The sequence below is a fragment of the Lepisosteus platostomus genome, chromosome 8, assembly GCF_059453375.1.
Source record: "Lepisosteus platostomus isolate fLepPlt1 chromosome 8, fLepPlt1.hap1, whole genome shotgun sequence".
NCBI classification, from domain to species: Eukaryota; Metazoa; Chordata; class Actinopteri; order Semionotiformes; family Lepisosteidae; genus Lepisosteus; species Lepisosteus platostomus.
The window spans coordinates 45,392,819-45,412,525 of NC_142618.1; the positions used below are offsets into that span (position 1 = coordinate 45,392,819).

At 40.9% G+C, this 19,707-nt stretch overlaps 1 protein-coding gene across 7 annotated transcripts in view; it reads left to right on the forward strand.

The window, feature by feature from the left end:
• mllt10 (MLLT10 histone lysine methyltransferase DOT1L cofactor) overlaps positions 1-19,707 on the forward strand; it is an 89,516-nt gene that overhangs the window by 44,476 nt on the left and 25,333 nt on the right. For all 7 annotated transcript variants that reach the window (XM_088643663.1, XM_088643664.1, XM_088643665.1 and 4 more), the window contains 3 exons: positions 2,983-3,078; positions 4,467-4,761; positions 7,082-7,714. In XM_088643663.1, the coding sequence (XP_088499789.1) occupies positions 2,983-3,078; positions 4,467-4,761; positions 7,082-7,714 (1,024 nt within the window). The remainder of the gene's footprint in view (positions 1-2,982; positions 3,079-4,466; positions 4,762-7,081; positions 7,715-19,707) is intronic.

Sequence of the window (19,707 nt, forward strand, 5' to 3'; positions counted from 1 at the left end):
AATTTTGCATTAGCCGGTGGATCGTTACTAGAGTGAACCACTCCTTCCAAACATGGAACTCTCTAAAACTAAGCACTCGGTCGTTATCAGGTTCACGGTCAGTGAAATGAAAGATAAAAGCCTACCAATACCTGTCAGCAAATGGAGTGTGTGATGGACTCTCCATATACTCAACAGTGGCAAAGCTAAGTTCAAGTGCATCTTGAGCACAACACAAGGTTCAGGTGCCCCACTGGCGGGCTAAGTCAAGAGATTGAGTGGTGCTTTGTTGTCAGGTTATATGAGGTAGCTGCAGAGGTTGGCAGTACCATTGGAGCCATGATTCTTTCTGAAGTCTTCCACATTGGACATACCCAACTGGACCGTAATTAATGGACAAGATCAACCATTTTGAAAAGCCCTCCCGGTGAAAAGGCAGTATATAGCATAGATAGAGCTGCAAGGTAGTGTTTTCCTAACTTAAAAAAATGAGGCAAACCATTGAGCAGAAGGCTTGCAACTGCCTCATGACAGTGCGCTTATGCACAATCCTGGTGTTTGCATAAGATGCTATTCATGAATTACTTTGAGCAACCGAATTGCCAAGTCCTTAGCTGAGTCTGGCCTTCAGGGATTGCAGTTTGCTTTATTAAAATATGAATGCGATTCTTTTGTTTTCCAGCATTTGTGGATGATGGAAGCTTGCAGAGGTCCATAATGTTAGAGGGGCAACATGAAGAGCTGTTTTCTTTGCAGGCATAGATAATTTGAAGGGCATGTAGGCCACGCACATTAAATAAGAAGGGCATCTGTAGCTAAATATAATGCCGGGGCCTTCTGATGAGAAATAAATTGTCTTCTTTTTGCAAAGAAGAAAGATTAATGGAAATCGTAACCTTGGAAGGAATGCCCTAGAAGTCTTCTTTTCACTCATGGCAATAGGTACACATGACAAGGACATTTGTTTCATAGACGTTGTGTTGATCCTTTCATGTTAAGTATATTTTATATTAGAAGAAGATAACAGCTGTTAATTATGGCATCAATTCTCATTAAATAAAAATTGTGGACAATTTTCTGGCCACATATTTGACAGAAGGAGGATGTACGTTTTAACTATCATATTAGAGCTCTTTGAACAAGAAACAACAGTAATAGGCATATGAAGAGTATGCGATAGTGTATTTAGATTTTCAAAAGGCTTTTGAATGAGTTCACCTTGAAAGATTCATTCTCGGTTAACGGGGAGTATGCATTGAAAATGTTTGGATTGAGAACTGAATAATACACTAAAAGTGTAAAGAAAAAATAAGGTCAGTGCTCAGATAGCAGTGATGTAATTGGGAGTACCACAGGGATCTGTACTTGGATCACTGCCTTTCTTAATTCTTATCAACCTAGATTCTGTTATAGTTCATCAACAAAATATTTACAGATTATACCGAATAATAGATGGATTAGCAAAAGCTGTAGAAGCAGAAAACTGAAATTTAAATAGATTTAGATAATGTTCTAAATTGGTCAAACTTCTGGCAGATGAGGTTTAATTTAGATAAATGCAGAGTATTACATATGCAGGTGGCAAAATTCATACAAAATATGGGGCACTGAGCTTGAAGCTTCTTAAGAACTATATTGTTGATACATTTACATATATTACACAGTGTGGGGAAGCAATTAAAAAGGCAGCTAAGATGTTAGGACGTGTAGTTAAAAAAGTGTGAGCAATGTTTTCAGTTAAACCAGTATTCCTAGTGATGAGTGCTGGCATTGTGGTTTCTGTGTGTGTCCTGCTAAGCAAAATATGCTCAGGATAAGCTTAGGCTGTGATATAACCCTTCTTAGAGTTTTACTAGTTCTAAAAGTTGCTACATTTTCCTCCTTTTTTTTAAGTAGAGCGTAGAGGAGTTTACTGCCAAACGAACATGTACATTGAAATTGTTATTCACACTGTACTCTTTGGACATACACAGTACAGCAGACCACACAGTACAAACGACAACCCCACACAATGTAAGCAGTAAATGACAAAATAATGAATCATCATAATGTGGAGAAAAAATAAATATGTAGAAGTGAAAAAAATATGGCAGACCATGCAAAACGTGCACAGTTCAGACGTGCCTTGAGTCTGAGGCATTGCAGTTAGCTGTTGAGGATGTGTGTACTGCAGTAGGGTAGAAGCTGTTCTGAAGCCCAGTGGTCTGTGCTTTAATAGTGCAGTACTGCTTGCCAGAGTGCAGGGGGGGGAACAGTCTGTGGCTGGGATGGTTGGGATCCTGAATAATGAATTGGGCTTTATTGTGACAGTGGATGGTGTGAATCTCACCGATGGATGGTAAATCACATCCTATAATCCACTGTGCCGTTGCCACAACCCTTTGTAGTGCATGTTGTTAAGTTATTCTAATCTAGTAGTGCGAGTACTAAAAAATAAAGTGATCTTAAAAGAAGGTAAGTACAGATTTCTGGAAGTTATTTCTGGAATAACTTGAATTTATGGATACAAGTCGTGAACTCATCCTGTTCTTGCCTTTTTATTTACTCTCAAAGGTGAAATATTTTACTTGATTGTAAAAGCTGACAAAAAATGATCGGATGTTGGAGAAGTAGAAGCATAGTTTTGATTTCAGTGGAAGACTTAGGATTTCATAAGTAGATGTTGCATCGTCCTCTGTAGGCACCCCAGAGCAGCGGTAACCATGAGAATTCATTAGATAGATAGATACTTTATTGATCCCGTGAGGGAAATTGCAGTGCAACAGCAGCTTAACACACACAACACAGCCACAGTGTAACGAATTATATACTAATAGTACAATACATACAATACAATACAAGAGTTACTCACAGTCCGGACACACAAGAGGAAACTAGAACAGAACAGTACACAGAAAATCGTATCACACGTATGAATATAAATATAGATGTAACCATAGATATAAATATACTGCTCGTTCCTGTGGTGGGTGCTAGTTTGAAATAACTGCTTTCTTTTTGCAGAAACATAAAGAGAGGGACAAACATAAACCAAAGCACAAAAAGACAATAGAACCTTCACCTGTACTTGTTCCAACTTTGACTGTAACAACAGAGAAGGTAAGGGGTGTGTTTCATGTATACCCTGTACTTTAAAAGTGTGGTCGGGGAATTATGAAATTTGTGAATTTAGCAAAAGGTAATGTGAAGCCCTTGGTGGACGAGGAAAGCACTGTGATGGCAAGGCTTGCTGGGAGAGCTGTCTCCATTAAGCGAATTTAGAACGACAAGATTCTTCCCAGAAAAATCAAGCATGAAAGCTTTGGAGTGTCTCTGAGAGCACAGTGACATTGTTTCTACACTAGGAAATCCGGGAAGTCAAATTACTGCGAATAAGCAACTTGAACGCTTTTGGAGAGGGCATCCCAGTGACGTTTGAGCTCTAAGAAATTTTAATCCTGGAAACGGATATTAGATGAGATCCATGGTTATCAATCATAAAAAATAAATGAAACCTTAAGAGGTAAAAACAACGTAATAGCTTTGTGTCTAAAGCCTGAAAATGTGTACTTTAACATTGACAGTAAATAAAAGTAAATAGCCTGTAAATTGATGTAAGGTTAGTAGCAATTGAAAGGTGGCTATTTGGCACATCTAGCTGAGTATGTTTGCAAGGAAATATCAGTAAAGTGTACTTTATACCTAGTGAGGGGAAAAAATAGGGCCTCCTTTTTGTGTTGCTGTTTTTTAGTAAGTAAACTTTTCAATAGAAGGGGATTTTGTACAACGCTAATCTTTGTGGGAGTGATAAGCAGTTTTCAAACTGTCATTGAAACAAGTTGGTTTCAACAACAAATCTTGCACCAGGCCACTGTTAAAACCCTTTTCATTTAGAAAAAAATGTTCAGTAGTACAGCTATATACACTTATCATTTATATTTGTTGCTAAACTTATCATGATGGCTGTGATTTCTTCATTAGAAAATCTCATCTTAAATTAGAAATTGTGGATAAAAAAACTCAATCTAAAAAGTCTTGTTTTTATTTCTAAGGACAGCAGCGTAATTAACCATTTCATTTTCCTGCGCGCGACAAACTGTGCATTTTCATAAAATACTAGGATTTGATCGTTACTCTTTTGGAAGCTGAGCTAGGGGAACTGAGTAATAAAATTCAAATTCCAGAAACAAAACAATCTTCCACTTCTGAGCTCCAATTTCAAAAGAAATCCACGCTTTAGAATAGATGTGTTGGTTTGCATATCCCAGATGTTGGTGAAGGATTCAATGATTAATCCGTCTGTTCTTTTAAGTGTTTTTTTTTTAAATCGCACATTTTCGTGCACCTTACTTGGCTTGTGAAAGCGATGGAGAAAATGTCGGTGTGCTGGAGCAGCAGCGCCCATTGTGGCGCGCCGGGGCTGTGTTGTAACACCTGGGCGGCTCTGTTCCTGCGGTCTAACTGCTGTGCTTGTCTGGCGGCCTCCCCTTCCCCCCCCGAAACCTCAGACCTACACCAGCAGCAGCGGCGGCAGTGGCGGCGGAGGCTCCGTGCCAAACTCCCTGAAGAGGCTGGACGACACCGCGGCTCGGTTCACGAACGCCAACTTCCAGGAAGTCCCGGCCCACACCGTGGGCGGCAAAGATGGCGGCGCCGCCGCCGCCGAGGGCAAGGGGTCGGAGGGCAAAGGGAAAAGAACGGCCGGCCACAGCTCGGGCCAGAGGGGGCGGAAGGCTGCCAGCGGCAAGCCCCCCATCAGCGTGACGGTCACTGCGGCAACCTCCACCAGCCCCTTTCAGCAAGGTAAGCGCGTGTGGGGCGACCCAGCATGCACCACACATCGTGTGTGGCCACTTAGTAACACAATCAGAATGATCATTTACAGAGGCCTTTCATTTGGAAAGAACAGCATTTCATGTGCATTCTTTTGCTGCCTTGTGGCATATTTATAGACTGCTGTTATGTGTTGGTGGACCAGTAGGTGGCACTCTTCCCCCTGAACTCCATTGCCCCATTATATTTTTACATTGTATGATTGCCCCTAGCCCCAGAGACATTGTGCCACCCTTTGGATGAGCTGTTGAAGTGCTGATTTGCAGTAAAGTAATGCAGCTGGTGTAAAATACCTGCTGTGGATCCTGGTGGGTGCTGTATTTCAGATGTGAATAAAGTGGGCCCATTCTCTGTGTAAAGTGCTTTGGAATCCTATGGGGTAAAAAGTGCTATACAAATGCAGACAATTGTTTTTGTCTGTTCTCGGTGTAGTACCATGCTGCATGGTTTCTTTCTTTGGGATATTGCTTTGGGCAGTTTTAGACATGCAAATTGTTGCATCTCTATTGCATAACAGTGAAACGTTCCTGCTGCTTTGCATTTCATTTTTATGAAACGATTTTTGTACGACGCTCTGTACTCAGTTTCTGGAGATGAAAATTGAGGTATCTTTACAGATGGGAGTTAGGTTGTTTAATATGAAGGGGCTGGATATATTCCAAGTGCTGTAACTCAGACTTGTGGCTAAAGATAGGTTGAACTGAGCCTCTGCTGTAATCTTACCTTCTACCCTGTTTTCAGAGAAAGGAATGCTTTGACCTGCTAACTGGGAGACAGGTTTATATATCTAGGTTTGAAGGCAAAAACATACTTGGAGAATTTTTCAACCTGCAATATCGGTATGTTTTGGGTGCCGACGAAGTTTAGGGGAGAAAGAACAAGGTATGAGTTTTTTTTAGGTTTTTCAGCCGGTTATTGCTTATTATTGCAAAACCAGGATAGCGTCTCAACTGTAAATCAGGTTTTTCTAGAGTTTAAAAGGTGTGTCTTTCTGACTGGTTTGCATGAGCAGCTTGTATACTCCCTCAGTTCTATGAAGTCCCCCTGACTGCTACTCCTGTTTCATTACACAAAGAAATGGAGAGATACATTTGCCACTTATAATTTTGACTAGTCAGGTATCATTTGATCTTTCTGGGTGTAGTAGTTTTGCTCTGAAGGATGTCACTGTACTTTTTTTCCAATCTGGATATATACTCCTGATGTGGATTGCTTGAAGAAAGAGTGTGTAAGTGCTGCAAAAGCATTTACAAAATGTTTTGGGGGGCTAATATTGTCTTTTTGTGATTACTTTTGTTATCTTGAGTGTAGAAGGAGCTCAGAACGATACTGAAGAATGTAGAAGGGTTGAGTGGCAAGCATTTCTCCAGCAATTAGAACAGGATGATTTGAGAAAACTGCTTGGGTAAAGGGCAGGATAATTAAAAGGAAGATGGAACCCACATAGTCTTTCAGTAACCCAGTAGTCCTCTTTGTATGAACCAAATTACTTGTTTTTTTGTAGTGTCAGGATAGAATTCCAGAGTAAACGAGACTATTAATCCAGTAGCACAAGTCACTTTTAATTAGTGTATAGGTTAATCAAAGTAGTGTAGCAATCTCTGAAGGTATTTGGACATCCAAGGTGGTTTGTTTTGTTCAGGAACCCACTGTAAAGAAGAATGAATCACATTGTAGTTTACTAAACAATTGAGAATTTAAAAGCCACACCCAAGTGAATAACAAAGCAGGTAAGTTTTCTCATTCATATGTATACTTTCAGTTTGCATAATTGACTTGGGTTTGGATTACATGGTGATTGAAGTCAGTTGTTGAATATCGCATACCACAAAACCAATAATACAGCTGTTGCTCTTTAATGCCATCTGTTTGAAACAACTACTTTTCATTTAATATCACTTGTTGAACTCAAGGCATTATTTATGATCTTTCTGTCTTAATTATCTTTTAACACCTCGTGTTTTTGTAATTTGAGATAAGTAATGGAAATCATGTCTAAAATAAATCATTATGTATACCGGTTGAGGTACCTCTTATGTTGTGACACCACTTGTACTGTAGTATGACTTATAATAACCATAATACTATAGTTTTATAAATGTGGCACTTAGTTTTGTTCAGTGCCACCGTATTACAAGCATTTTTTTATTATTTTTGTCGTGTCTTGAGTGCTGCATTCTTTTTAGTTCTGGCATTAAATAGCAGAAGAGGAACTTGCTACTATTTTTTACAATTCTATCAAGATTCTGGATGTGAAAGTTGGTTGCACATACTTTTGTCCATTTAACAGGCAGCCTTCTGGGGACTCCGAGCAGCGGCAAAAGCGCTTCGGCCAGCGCAGTGCAGTCTCCCCAGGAATTTCCGAGCTTCGCAGAATCCGATCTGCGGAATGACAGCTACGCTCATTCCCAGCAGCCGTCGTTCACGAGGGCTCCGTCTAAAGGAGAGTCTGCCGGTCAGGAAGGGGGTTTAAACGCTTTCAGCTCTCTAATGGCCCTCCCGTCTGTGTCCTCTGGGGCTGCGCAGGCTAAAAGCTACGAGAACTCTCAGGGAGACTTAAGTGGCCCAGCTGGCCTTGCCCCAGCGGGGTATAAACGCCCCCAGCCTTCCCTGGGAGCGGTGGAGGAGGACGACGCCGTGAAGGGGAAAAAGCGCCGGGGGAACTGGAGGAACAAGTACGGGCCGGGGAGGTCCCGCGGGAACAAGGCCCAGGAGGCCATCTGCAACCTGCCTGCGTCCTCGGCTTCGCCCGCCTCTTCCGTGGCCTCGGGAGCCGGCAGCGTCACTGGTACAGGCGCTGGCGGCGGCGGCGGCGGTGGCGGCGCAAACACGACCAACGGGACCAGCACCCAGAAATCGCCCACTCTCCTCAGGAATGGAAGTTTACAAAACCTGAGCGTCAGCTCCTCCCCTGCCGGTCCAGGTAAGCGCGGCTGCTTCTCCCTCTCCCCTGCCTTTCCTTGACCTTCACTTTCACTTGTCTTCATATTCAGTGTCTCACTTTGCCTCCCATCTGCAAAGTAGAGCAGAAGAAGCCGAGCAGTTCTGGATGTCTGGTCCCGTTGGGCTGTGCCAGGGTTTTAAACAAACCTCTGTGCATTTAAAACACAAAGAATATGAATATACTATACAATCAACAATATAATCATTTGCTTTAGATGGGTACGATAGAAATTTAAAATGCTCACCTGTTAGTCACTAAATAGGGTTGGAAGGGGGATACGATCTGTTGAGTAAGAATATTTTCTGTTGGTGAAGGTTTTTTACGTACATTTACAAGTAGGTATTTTGTAGAACGAAGAGCTTTGTGTACTTTTATGCGTTTATATTTAAATGTTGAATTCTACTGTTTTTAAAGGTCGTAAATTTAAGTAAAATGCCCTGTGTTACGTGAGTGATGCTCCTGATTACAAATTTTCTTCTGGGTAGTTAGTGACCTTATAGACACTTTGACATAATGGCCATGGCCTCTGTGAACGGTACGGGGCCCACTTTGATCAAAGAACAAAATGGCGGTCAGGCAGCCATTTTGGTTTGTACTGGAGCCCTCTATAATTGCTTTGATTTGGAATGATACCGTGTCAGGAGATACCATGGCCAAACATTGAAGAACAGCAGTTGGCATTGCGGAGGGCATTTTGACCAGCTGTTAATGACCTTTTGTGAGTATGTACAGTATTGCTGCAGACTATGACCTGTACGTCTGAAGGAGGTTTTGTTGAGATGAAAACCTACAAGTTTCAAGTCAGTTGGTAAGGCAGTTCCCAACATTTCAAGTGATCACTTGAATTGTGTAAAAAACAAAATTGCAGTTGGGCACCCACTGGGTTTACGCAAGACCTCATTTCGCCATGTGTTAACTGACATTTCACCAGAATGATACTTGCCACACGTGTCAATAGACCAAACAATCCTTGAACGGAAGCGGTTTGCTTCAAATGTTGCGTTTTGCTAAGCAGGCGATGACCAAGTGTACTGTAGGTGGGGAAATTATCACAGCAGTTTATTGGGTGCAAGTTAGATGATTTCATGAACAACTAAATTTGCTTCTAAGTCTGGATTCAATCAGTGCCGTGGTTCCCAAGAGAGAGAAGTTTGAGTTGTGAGAACAAAATGGCGGTGTGGTAGCCATCTTATTTTACACAGGAAAGCATGCCAATTACAGGCCCTGTGTTCATAACCAAGTAAAAGAATTAAGTGGTAAAACTGCCAGCTTAGTTTGTGCTGGAATCCGATTTTCAGATGTCTTTCTGTTTGGTACAAGAATTCCGCTTAGAAAGTTTAGAGTTAATTGATCAAACCTGTTGATAAACATGGACAGTTTTGTGTCATAGACAATATTTCTTGTAACTTCGAAGATGGGATGCTCAAATATGCGTTCCATAAAAGCTGTTTTCCTGAATGCTAATGTGCATATGTTGATGAACATGGAGTTAAATGTTTCATATGCAGTTGTAGAAAAGAAAAGCAAAATATTGAATTGCAGTTCAGCTGAAAAAAATGAATGAACTTGGAGACTAGGAATTACCACATACTTTTCTTCACACTTCACATTTGATACATGTTCTGTCCAGCCTAAGCAAAATAATAATGGTTGTTTTAATTAACAAGTGAACGTTAGTAACCTGAGTGCGAACCAATCACAATGTTTTTAAATATAATCAACAAATGTGATCTGTTGCAAACCCTTTGAGGAATGTGTCTGGATAGTGTTTAACTCGCTTCCTTCAGTTCTTCAATTTTGCTCCTGCAGGAGATGCTTACAGTACTGAGTAGGAAAATAAGTACAGTGGGAGGTGTAATTGTTACCTTGGTGTTAGGCTTGCTACTTAGCTAGTTTTCTCCTGACCTTCCATCGACTTGTATTGAAGTACTGTAAACCTTGCAAGCTGACTTGATTTGCATTTCAGTGCAGAGGGAGTGTAATTTGAGCTGTCTATCAATAGACCCAGACAGATTGCCTTTAAACCTGAGGATTTTTTATCAGACACAAACGAAAGGAGAAAATCAAAACCCACTAGTAAACATGAGCCTTCTTTCTTGTCCAGCTGAGTGCCTATGGAAAGTAACTACAGCCTTTTCAAGATTAGTCACACAATCCTGTAGTGTGCACATTTTGCTATGCAAATTCAAATGTACTCATCAAACATTTATTTCGTTGGCTCTGTTATAGTATGCAGCCCCTCCCGAAATAACAAAGTTAATCAAGCAGCTCAAATGAGGTCAATTTGTTGGGTTGTACTTGACGTCACATACAATTGTGTTTTTACCGTCTTAGAAAATTGCAAGATCAAACTGTGGGATGTGTTCTAAACTCTCCAGCCAAACCTGATTTGTGGATTGCGCTGGATACAAAACCGTTAAAGGTACAGTACATGCAAATGGAAGTTTTGAGGAAAAAGCTGAAGGTTTTCAGAGCCACTGCCGTCCAGCCAGTGAAGCAGGAATCAGGCGAGCAGGAGGTGGGTTAAGGAATAATCAGAATCTGAAGGGAGGAAGGAACAGTGTGATGAAGATAGTAACAAGTGAGAATTAGGGTCTTGAACTGCATCCAAGCAGATAGTCAGCCAGCGGAGGGTGCGAAGTGGTACTGTGGACCTAGCAAGGCTGAGAGAGAGGCTTGTTGGACTTGTTGTGACAGCACGCATAAGGAAGTGTGACTCTCTTAAAATTAAACAAACGACTGTTCTTTTATCATGTCAAATAACGTTTAAAAACAACATGACTTTAGCCACGCCAACTGAGGATTATTTAAAATCTTATTTAAAATTATTTAAAATCTTTGTTCAAGGATTTTTGAACAAAGTGCCTAATTCTGTTAAAATGGGTGTCTGACACTATGATTGACCTGTGTGTTTGCCAAGTGAAGGAGCAGACAGGATCAGGAGTTGAAAAGATGGGAACGGGGATCAGGAGAGGAGAGGAGCCTCCTGAAGGTAAAGGAGATCCAAGTTGTTGATGATGTTTGCCTTGAGACGCTTTCAGACAACAGAGGCATTAATATTCATATTCACATGCTGGAGTGTAAATTTAAAGTTGAGCAAACGATTCATACATCATCTGCATTCATATTCGGGTTGAATTTCATAAGCGCTCCAAAAGGGTGTTTATGTTGGGAAAAGTTGGAGGGGCCCAAGGACAGAACCTTGAAGTACTCCTTTACCACGACTCTCAAAGGTGCCCCTGCTTTGGTTACAAACTTATTGTAATAAGTTATATTAAGTAATAAGTTATAATAGCCAAGGCTAATGAATGATGGCTCTTGGGATTTTTGTATCGTGCAATCAGAGTTGTTCATTTCATGGATATGACTGCAGCAGGAGGTCTAATAGGTGCTTGCTAGTGTACCTGAGGAGCATGCAGTTTTCCATATTTTTTTTCCAATGAGCCTTTTCTGCTTTTCCCCACTTCATAGCGAAGTGCTTTAATGGTATATATTACTAGTTTTCATAGTCGTGCCTTTCAATAGGTAATTTAATCTGCGAAGTAAGTAACTATATGAAAAGACATCCAAAGTTTAAGAAAAGGATATTAGTTGACCCTTTCTCCTCCTTCACTGGCAAAAATACATGCAGGCTGTAGGGTTTATACTCAAGTGGGCGATGAGAAAACCCCTGACCCCTGCTGGCCTTACAGGTGTATTACATCCTTTTCTTTTGGGGGGAGGCGGGTCCCCTCCCATGAATTGAATTATCATATATATGTAACTCCAGCAAGCTCAGGCTAATCAGCATTCCTGGGACTTAACATGATGCAGTGTCTAAGACGTTAAAGCTCTCTGTGACATTCTCCATTTTCTGCTGTGTGGTTTTTTAATTCTGCCCAGCACAGCTGTATTTTCTTTAGTCTGTGGCGCTGTCAGCTTGTTTTGGAATTTTTGATCTCTTCAAAGCTGACATAACTGCTTATTTGTTTTTGGTTTTATTATTGTTGTCTATGGTAAGACCCGACAAATCACTATTAAATAACCCAGCTGCACTCTGTAGTTGAATGTGAATCCAGAAGTGTACAACCTTGGTGGTGGCTGGTGAGTACTAAACCTGCCTTGAGAGTTCAGCACTTGTTAACACAGAAGAGGGTTTCGTTCATTCACTTATCTACAACCTGTTGCTAGGCAACCCCATCAGCATACAGTACTGTGGCGTTCCTCTGTGAAACATACATTCAGCTGTGCATGCCTGACTTCTTTTGTAGGCAGTTGTAGAGAAACCACGGTGAATTGCGACAAAGTCGGTGGTCTCTTTTGTTTTATCTGCTGCCGGGGCTGATTCTAATGTTGAATTTGTATTTTTTTTCAAATGTATTTTGTTTGAGCAGTCTTGAACTTGTTGATGTCCCTCGCCGACTGTAAATATTTAGCTTCGGTTAATGCTCTGTAATAATGGACTGTACAGACCATTTATCTTGACATCTCAGAATGTGCCTGTCGCTTTTTGATGAATTACGATTTTATCAGCATCTCAGAGAGGCAATTATTAAAAGCAAACATCTATCTCATAGATATGGTGTAAGAGCTCTAGGGTGCAATGGTTTTAAAAATTTGTTTTGGGTCATAAAGCAATATTTGTTTTATTCAGGGAATGTGTTGAGAGCACTGGCTGGTCTTAACCTCAGACCCTCCTAGCAGATATGGCTGCATTGCCAATACTGATTCTCTGCTAGGAAAGCAGAGAGAGCTGTGCTTTAAGTAAACAGAATTAAGGCTGTCTTTTTAGAATATTTATCACCTACTCTGCCCTGCTTAGCAGTTTTACTACATGGTAATAACTTAAAATATGTTTACAAAGCCATTTTTTTCCCACTAATACGTTTTGACTTGGGCAAAAAGAGAATTTCACATCTCCTCTGCCACTTTCAGCTTCTGATCCGGAAAGCCCACTTCATTTGTCAAAGCAGCGGCGCTGCCCAGAGGAAACAGAACTTTAAACTAAGTTAAACTAAACAAAAAGGTGTTTGAAACCAACAAAGTTGTGGGGAGGTTTGTCAAGGGGGAGGTCCTGTGAGCTGGTGTGTCCACACAGCTTGGTAAAGAGGATTATTAAGTTTCATTGCCTGGGGAGGGTGGTGGGTAAATCTTCTGCTTGCTCTCATCTGGAATGTAAAGAGGGTTTTCATTTATTTTATGCAACAGTTCTTTTGTAAAGTTGACTCTCAGAGAGATCAAACCTTCTCTGATATTTATGACCTCATCCAAACAGGTGTGTGTCATTTACATGTATTGCATGTATATAGAAAGAGGTTCATTTCTATGACTGAAATTAACACCTTTTTTTAGGTAAAGTGGTAAGATCAAATTCTCAAAATGTCGTTAGCAGTTGCAGTTTTTCAAGAAAGTTTTCAGCTCAGAATATTTTAAATCAATCTTCTCCCTCTGTAAATTATCTTAAGGCCTCTTAAAAGGTTAGCAGTGATCGATGTTTATTTGTTGGACCATCCACTGTTTTAGTTTTTCGGCTCTAAACACAAAAGAACTGTTAAAGTAATCTCTTCGGGAACACCTGGGTTTTTCTATTATTAAATATAATCAGAAATTACTCCGACCCTAACCGGCACCCTCAGTAGTCCAAGCCTGATGACCCAAAGTGGTGGTATAAGCAGCCATTAATTGCTTCTTCTCAGCCGACACTTTTACCTGAAAAACCCATCTCAGGTAGTTTACTTGTGTCCCATGGTGAAGATTTCTTCACCCAAACAAACTCTGGAAAAGCGAAAGAACAGTGACAAAGACAGTGCTTCTTCCTCAGCAGGCATTTTCTCCTTTTCTTATTATTTTCCCCCATATCCACCATTCCTCCCTCACCAGAACAAGCCTTTCCCCATCTCTTTTTCTCCTCCCGAGAGTTCTTTGCTTGTTTCTCATCAATGGAGATGAACAACAAATGAAAGGAACACGCGCAGTGTTTTCTCTGTAGTGCGTTCTCATCCTTTTAATTGTGAAGCAGTGCGATTCATTTCGCCTTCTGGGACCGTGTTCTTCTGTTATACAGGGTTTTAAAATTGTTTCCCTTATTTTGAAAGTGGAGTTAAAATCAAGTATATAATTTTGATACCCTTTAATTATTAAAAGTCTTCTTAATATGCAGTCCTGAGTGACTGCAGGCTACAGGTCTCTTCAGGAAGAGTACAGTACTTGCTCTAATGCGTCTAATACTTTCTCAATGTGTCATATAGAAAATCTGTGGACAAAAATTATATCGGGTACATAGCATAATGTCCATGTGCTTTGTATACTCTTTGAAAAACAATTTGTTAATGTTCAAGTTTGTCATTATACTCATATATAGGTATATGGTATAATGAAATGCTATTTCTCAGATAATAAGTAGTACAAAAAACAACAATACAAGTGTATAAGAAAAGAAAGACAGAGACAACAGGCAGTGTGCAAAACAACAACAGGTAATGTGCAAAACAACATCAGATGTGCAAAATCATACATCAACAGAATGAAATAAAGGATAGAAAATGATGGGGAGTGAGCTTCTTGATATGTGAGGTAGAGGTAGATTTCAGTGTGTGTTTGAGTTTTTGGTAAGAGAGAAGGCACTGTGAGATTCAGATCGTAGGTGAGAGAGGCTGGGAGTTTAATAGTTTGATAGTGCGGGGGTAAAAACTGTCTCCGAGTCTGGTAGTCCGGGCCCGAATGCTCCCATGCCATTTTCCAGATGGTAGAGGGTCATACAGTCTGTAGCTGGGGTGTGTGGGGTTTTTGATGATGCTTAGAGCTTTCCTCAAGCACCGTCTGTCATAAATGTCCTGTATGGATGGGAGGGCAACCCCAGTGATGGACTGGGCAGTTTTCACCACCCGCTGTAGGGCTTTGCGATCAGCAATACTGCAGTTGCCATACCACACTGTGATGCAAGCTTCAGTGTGCTTTCTATAGTGCATCTGTAAAAGTTAGTGAGGATCTGGGGACATATCTTAGCCTTCCTCAACCGTCTTAGGAAGTACAGGCGCTGTTGCACTTTCTTGATCAGACAGGTGGCATTGAGAGACCATGTGAGGTCCTCGATGATATAGATGCCAAGGAATTTGAAGTTACTGACCCTTTCCACTTCAGTCCCGTTGATGTGGATAGGGACATGTCCGTTTTGCAGTTTTCTGAAATCCACAATCAGCTCCTTGGTTTTTGCTGACGTTGAGGGTGAGGCTGTTGTCTTCACACCACGTTGTAAGGAGATTGACCTCCTCCCTGTAGGCCCTCTCATCATTGTCTGTGATCAGACCTACAACTGTGGTGTCGTCGGCAAATGTGATGATGGAGTTGGTGTTGTGTTTGGCCTTACAGTCGTGGGTGTAGAGGGAGTAGTGCAATGGACTAAGCACACACCCCTGGGGGACCCCAGTGTTCAGAGTTAGTGTGCCGGAGGTGTGGTTTCCAAGCCTGACAGCCTGAGGTCTGCCTGCCAGAAAGTCCCGAATCCAGTTGCAGAGGGTGGTGTCGAGACCCATTTGCTGTAATTCAGTGGTTTGTAGTAGTTATCCAAAGCCCGGGCAGAAGGGGTTGAGTAATGTGCTCTTAATGAGGACCAATTAAAGCATTAATTGCTGTTTATAGGAAGGTGTATTACATTGAAAAACAAACACTAGAAGCCTTTAGGGCCCTACTTATGTTTCTGTGAATTGGCTCTGATTCCATGAGAGAATTAAAGAACATAACAGGAATCATTGTTCGTTTTTTTAAATTACAATCATTTTGTTACATGTCTAGATCCGTGTGACTCTAAACATGACTCCTTTGACTTCAGCTTTACAGTTCCATTGAAACAGTACTTGGTTTTCTACTAATAAGAGGATCTGACCTTTCGATTTTTATCATTTCAGATTATTTAGGTCTCGGTTGTAAAAAAACAAAACAAACAATTAACACATTTCAAAAATCGTTGTTGAGTTTCTTGCCGGACAAAATATCCATGAATTAAAGTAACATGATTAGCTATGTGATCCAAATGTTTTGAAGATGCACATTAACTAATGTCACAGTTCTGCTAAATAGTACAGTATATTCTTGCATCTTTTCTAATTTTAATCAGTTTGCTTGGTAGATATTTCTAGTCTTGATCTAACGGCTTTGTGATCCACTTGAATATTCACATAACTGTATTATGTAAATCAAGAGACTGCCGGCATATTATGTCTTGATATTTCTTTTCCCTCTTCAATAAGTGTTAAGCATATCCACCAGTAGGTTGAGTTTCTTTAATTGTGAAATGTTGCTTAAACCCATGCTGGTGAAAGGCAAGGTGAACAATGTTTAGCAATATTAAAAAAAATGAAAGTTATGTAAGCTGAGATGGCTTAAGGGGGTCTTTGCAAAGATATGGAAGAGTGGGTGAAAAGCACTGAGCTGACTTCAGACACAAGAGGCAGTGTTTCTTAAAGAGCTTAAAACCCATTATATTTTGTGATATCCTGTCATATTAACTCTCCACCTCTGGTTTGGGTGTCTTTCAATTGATGGTCTATCTAGTAGAAAGTATAAACGAATCCAGCCAACACCATGCCAAGTTTACATTGAGAGATTTAGTGAGGAAAATGCGTTCCTGCAGGACTCTGAGATGGTTTCACTTTGTAAATTGCTAAAATAACTATTCACTCAACAAATGTGTCTGCCTTTTGTCACATGTTTTGCAGTGCCAAACTACTAATCTTTGTTCCTGAGGTTGTTAGCACTTAATTGCCCACCTAGGGCTGGCTGCCGTGAGTATGTCTGAGCCCTTTTGGATTAATTAATACAGAGTAATTACTATTTGTCACAGCATGAGTAGTTCATGTTACATGTAGGCTGAAAAGTAGTGTCACTGTCAGTGTAATCCAGCTCCTTATCTCTGACTGGTTTTAAGTAGTTGGCATGCGAGTTAGCACTCGGAAAACAAGTACATCTGGCAACATGCACAACTGCAGTTTTGTATCTAGGCTTCATGTGCTTTTTTTTGTATGCCTCCTTTTATTATAAGTAAAATCTTGAAGACTGTGTAATTTTGTGAACTATAACATTGGCTTTACTGTGCAAACGCACATCTGTGATAACATATGTATAGGACTTTTTCATCTTGAAGCATTCCAGCGTCTTTGTGTGTTTTCCACTTCATCCTCCTCTGAAGTGTAGCACCTGCTGTACCTGGTTATGCTCCTGCTGCCTCAGTACACAGTATTAAAAGTCATTAATCAGTGGGCATCAAATACATTTTCTGATGCTGTTATATACACATCTAAAATGAGGGGAAAATTACTGTGTAGAACTTATATTAAGGTTAAGGGCTAACCTAAACTTAGGCCACCTTTTTTGATCCAGTTGTAGGACAAAGTGCAACATACTTGTGAGCCCAGTCAGACTGGTTTTACCAGCTGGTTGTATCGGATTATCAGTGAATTATATAGATAAGCTACTCCCAAGTACACCAGCAACCAAAATATGGAAACAAAAGTACTTGAGCAACTGGAAGTTTTGCATCAGTTTTATAATATGATGGTGGTTTAAAGCTGTCTTCAGGAATAACCAGCAGCTACCACCCTGCAAATCACAACTGGCAAAACACTGAAGCTCAGCAGGAAGGAGCCTGGCTAAGAGGTGTTAGTGGGGCCAGTAGGAGGCGCTCACCTTGCGGTCTGTATGGGTCCTAATTCCCCAGTATAGTATTGGGAACACTATACTGTAAAAAAAAAAGGCGCCACCCTTGGAATGAGATGTAAAACCGAGGTCCTGACTCTCTGTGGAATTGCAGGGCTTTCCAGAACCTGGAACAAGCTCTCCCCCGGTCACGTTGCAAAAGGATAAACCTTGTCTTGATTTGGGAAGTGTCTGATTAACTCCTGAGACTTGCTCAGCTGCTACTAACCAATGAGTCTAAAGGGTGGCGAAAGACCTCCTGTCGTTTGTATGTAACCTGTCACATGTCCCTAAGTAGTGTATTGGCCCTGGCACCTATTGGAAGCCTGCAATTGTTGGAGACTATTGAGTGCTCTTTTTACTGTGTATTACTAAATGGGCTAAACGAAAACCTGTAATTATGGGTAACCTGCAAATACGTACTATACAATCAGGAACTCCTTTTATTTTTAAGATGTTACAAATGATTTATGATCATGAAGGAAAGATAGCAAGCATGTGCACAAGGGGAAAATGCATGCAATTCTTTAACAGGAATGTGGAGTATCTGAATGAACAATAAAAATTACCTTAAAAAAGGCACAGGCATGCCAGTAGCCTGAATAATTATCCCCTAATTTTAAGTGACACTCTCGATGTTTTTGCTCATTGTGAGATGGCGGTGCCTAGGCAAATTTTGTGCTTCTAACAGAATTATTATAATGATGCAATGTGGCCAATATTATAATGTATCAAAAATGTAAAATAAAGTATTTGGTAAGATTGCAGTTCAGTGGTATAGTAGTTGATTCTTATTTTAAAAAACGTGAAGTTTACCTACATAACAGTTGGATGGCATTCTGCGTTTAATAGAAGAAAAACTGGCTTATTGGCTGTTCAGACAAAATGCTGAGCCAGTGGGACAAAATCAAAATATATTAACAGCGGGGAAAGAGCTACAAAAGGTTCTGCAACTTTTATTTAACAAAATATTTTTTTTTCTTTTTAATTACAGTTACTTTACTGCTAAATGTGTTTTGTCGTCATAGCTCTAGTAAGGGTCAATATTGAAAAGCAGTTTGTTCTGCGAACATGCCGATGCCTCTGACACAAGTGCTTGAGCTTTGGGAAGCTGCCCAATTAGGCCGTTGAGATGCCAAATGTTCTTTGTGTCTTATAGAGGGAAGAACAGGAGTTCTGACTCTTAAAAAGTGTAGGGCTTGTAGCACTCGAACCCGTGCAGTTGTATAGTGCCTGACGGCATAGTACACCCCCGTGATTGACAGACCAGGGGAAACAAAAATCTCGCACACCAGACCTTGGCCGCATATCACTCCTGCACTTGAGTCCCCACCTTGGTTGCCCATAAAGTCATGTTTTCAGTATAGGATCCCATTACTGACTTTTAAGGCTTACTAAAATCTGGCTCCATCATACATCTTCATGCATCCCTCTTCAGGTCTCCGGTCAGTTGAGGCTGGTCCTTCGCTCACTGTAAAGCATGTATCCTCACTGTATCCAGGAGTAAATCTCGGACTTTCAGAGACCGTGCTCTTTCTGTTGCTGCTCCATTGTCATGGAGTTATGTTATCCTCAGACTCTACAAGAGACTAAATTCTCTTGATTTCCTTTAAATCCCAACTCACAAGTCATCTCTTTACTAGGGTCTGATTGACCTACGTTCTATTTGCATGAACCTGTATATTCTTGTTTCTTTTCTTCTAATTACTTTTTAACTGTACTTCTTTTGCCTTTATCATTTATGTGCAGCATCCTGGGTTTGGAAAGGTCCTTTACAAGTAAAAGTTATTATTAAAACTGGCACACAGCGCTTTTCGCAGAGGGAGCAGGGCACGTGTTCTGCAGCTGTTTGCAAAGCAGGGATCCATCTCTGTTCCTGGTTTTGCCCCTCGCTCATCACGTCCTAGTGCTATGTTTTATCTCCTCTATTGGAAGTGAAGTGATGCCCTCGAGTTGCGACCGTCACCGAGCTGCGTACCGTGAGCCTTCGTCCTCGGGGAGGAAATTCATCGGTACATCACGAGTCAATCAAACTGAAAGCAAACAGGCTGGGTGGAAGCCTGTGGATGTCCCATTTGTTTTTAAACCCAGCGATTCGTTTTCCGTGGTGCTTACTGCGTGCCATCTCTGTGACCCGCTCCGAACTGTCATCTGATGTGCTGTGTGTCCGTGGCAACTGTTTCAATCATCGGCCAGCTCTATTTTTAGGTCTGCCTGATCTGCTTTCATTGACTCTCACTCTCCTGGTTGGAAATCTCTTCATTATGTCATACAGTGGAGTAGACAAACCTCCAATCAAATAT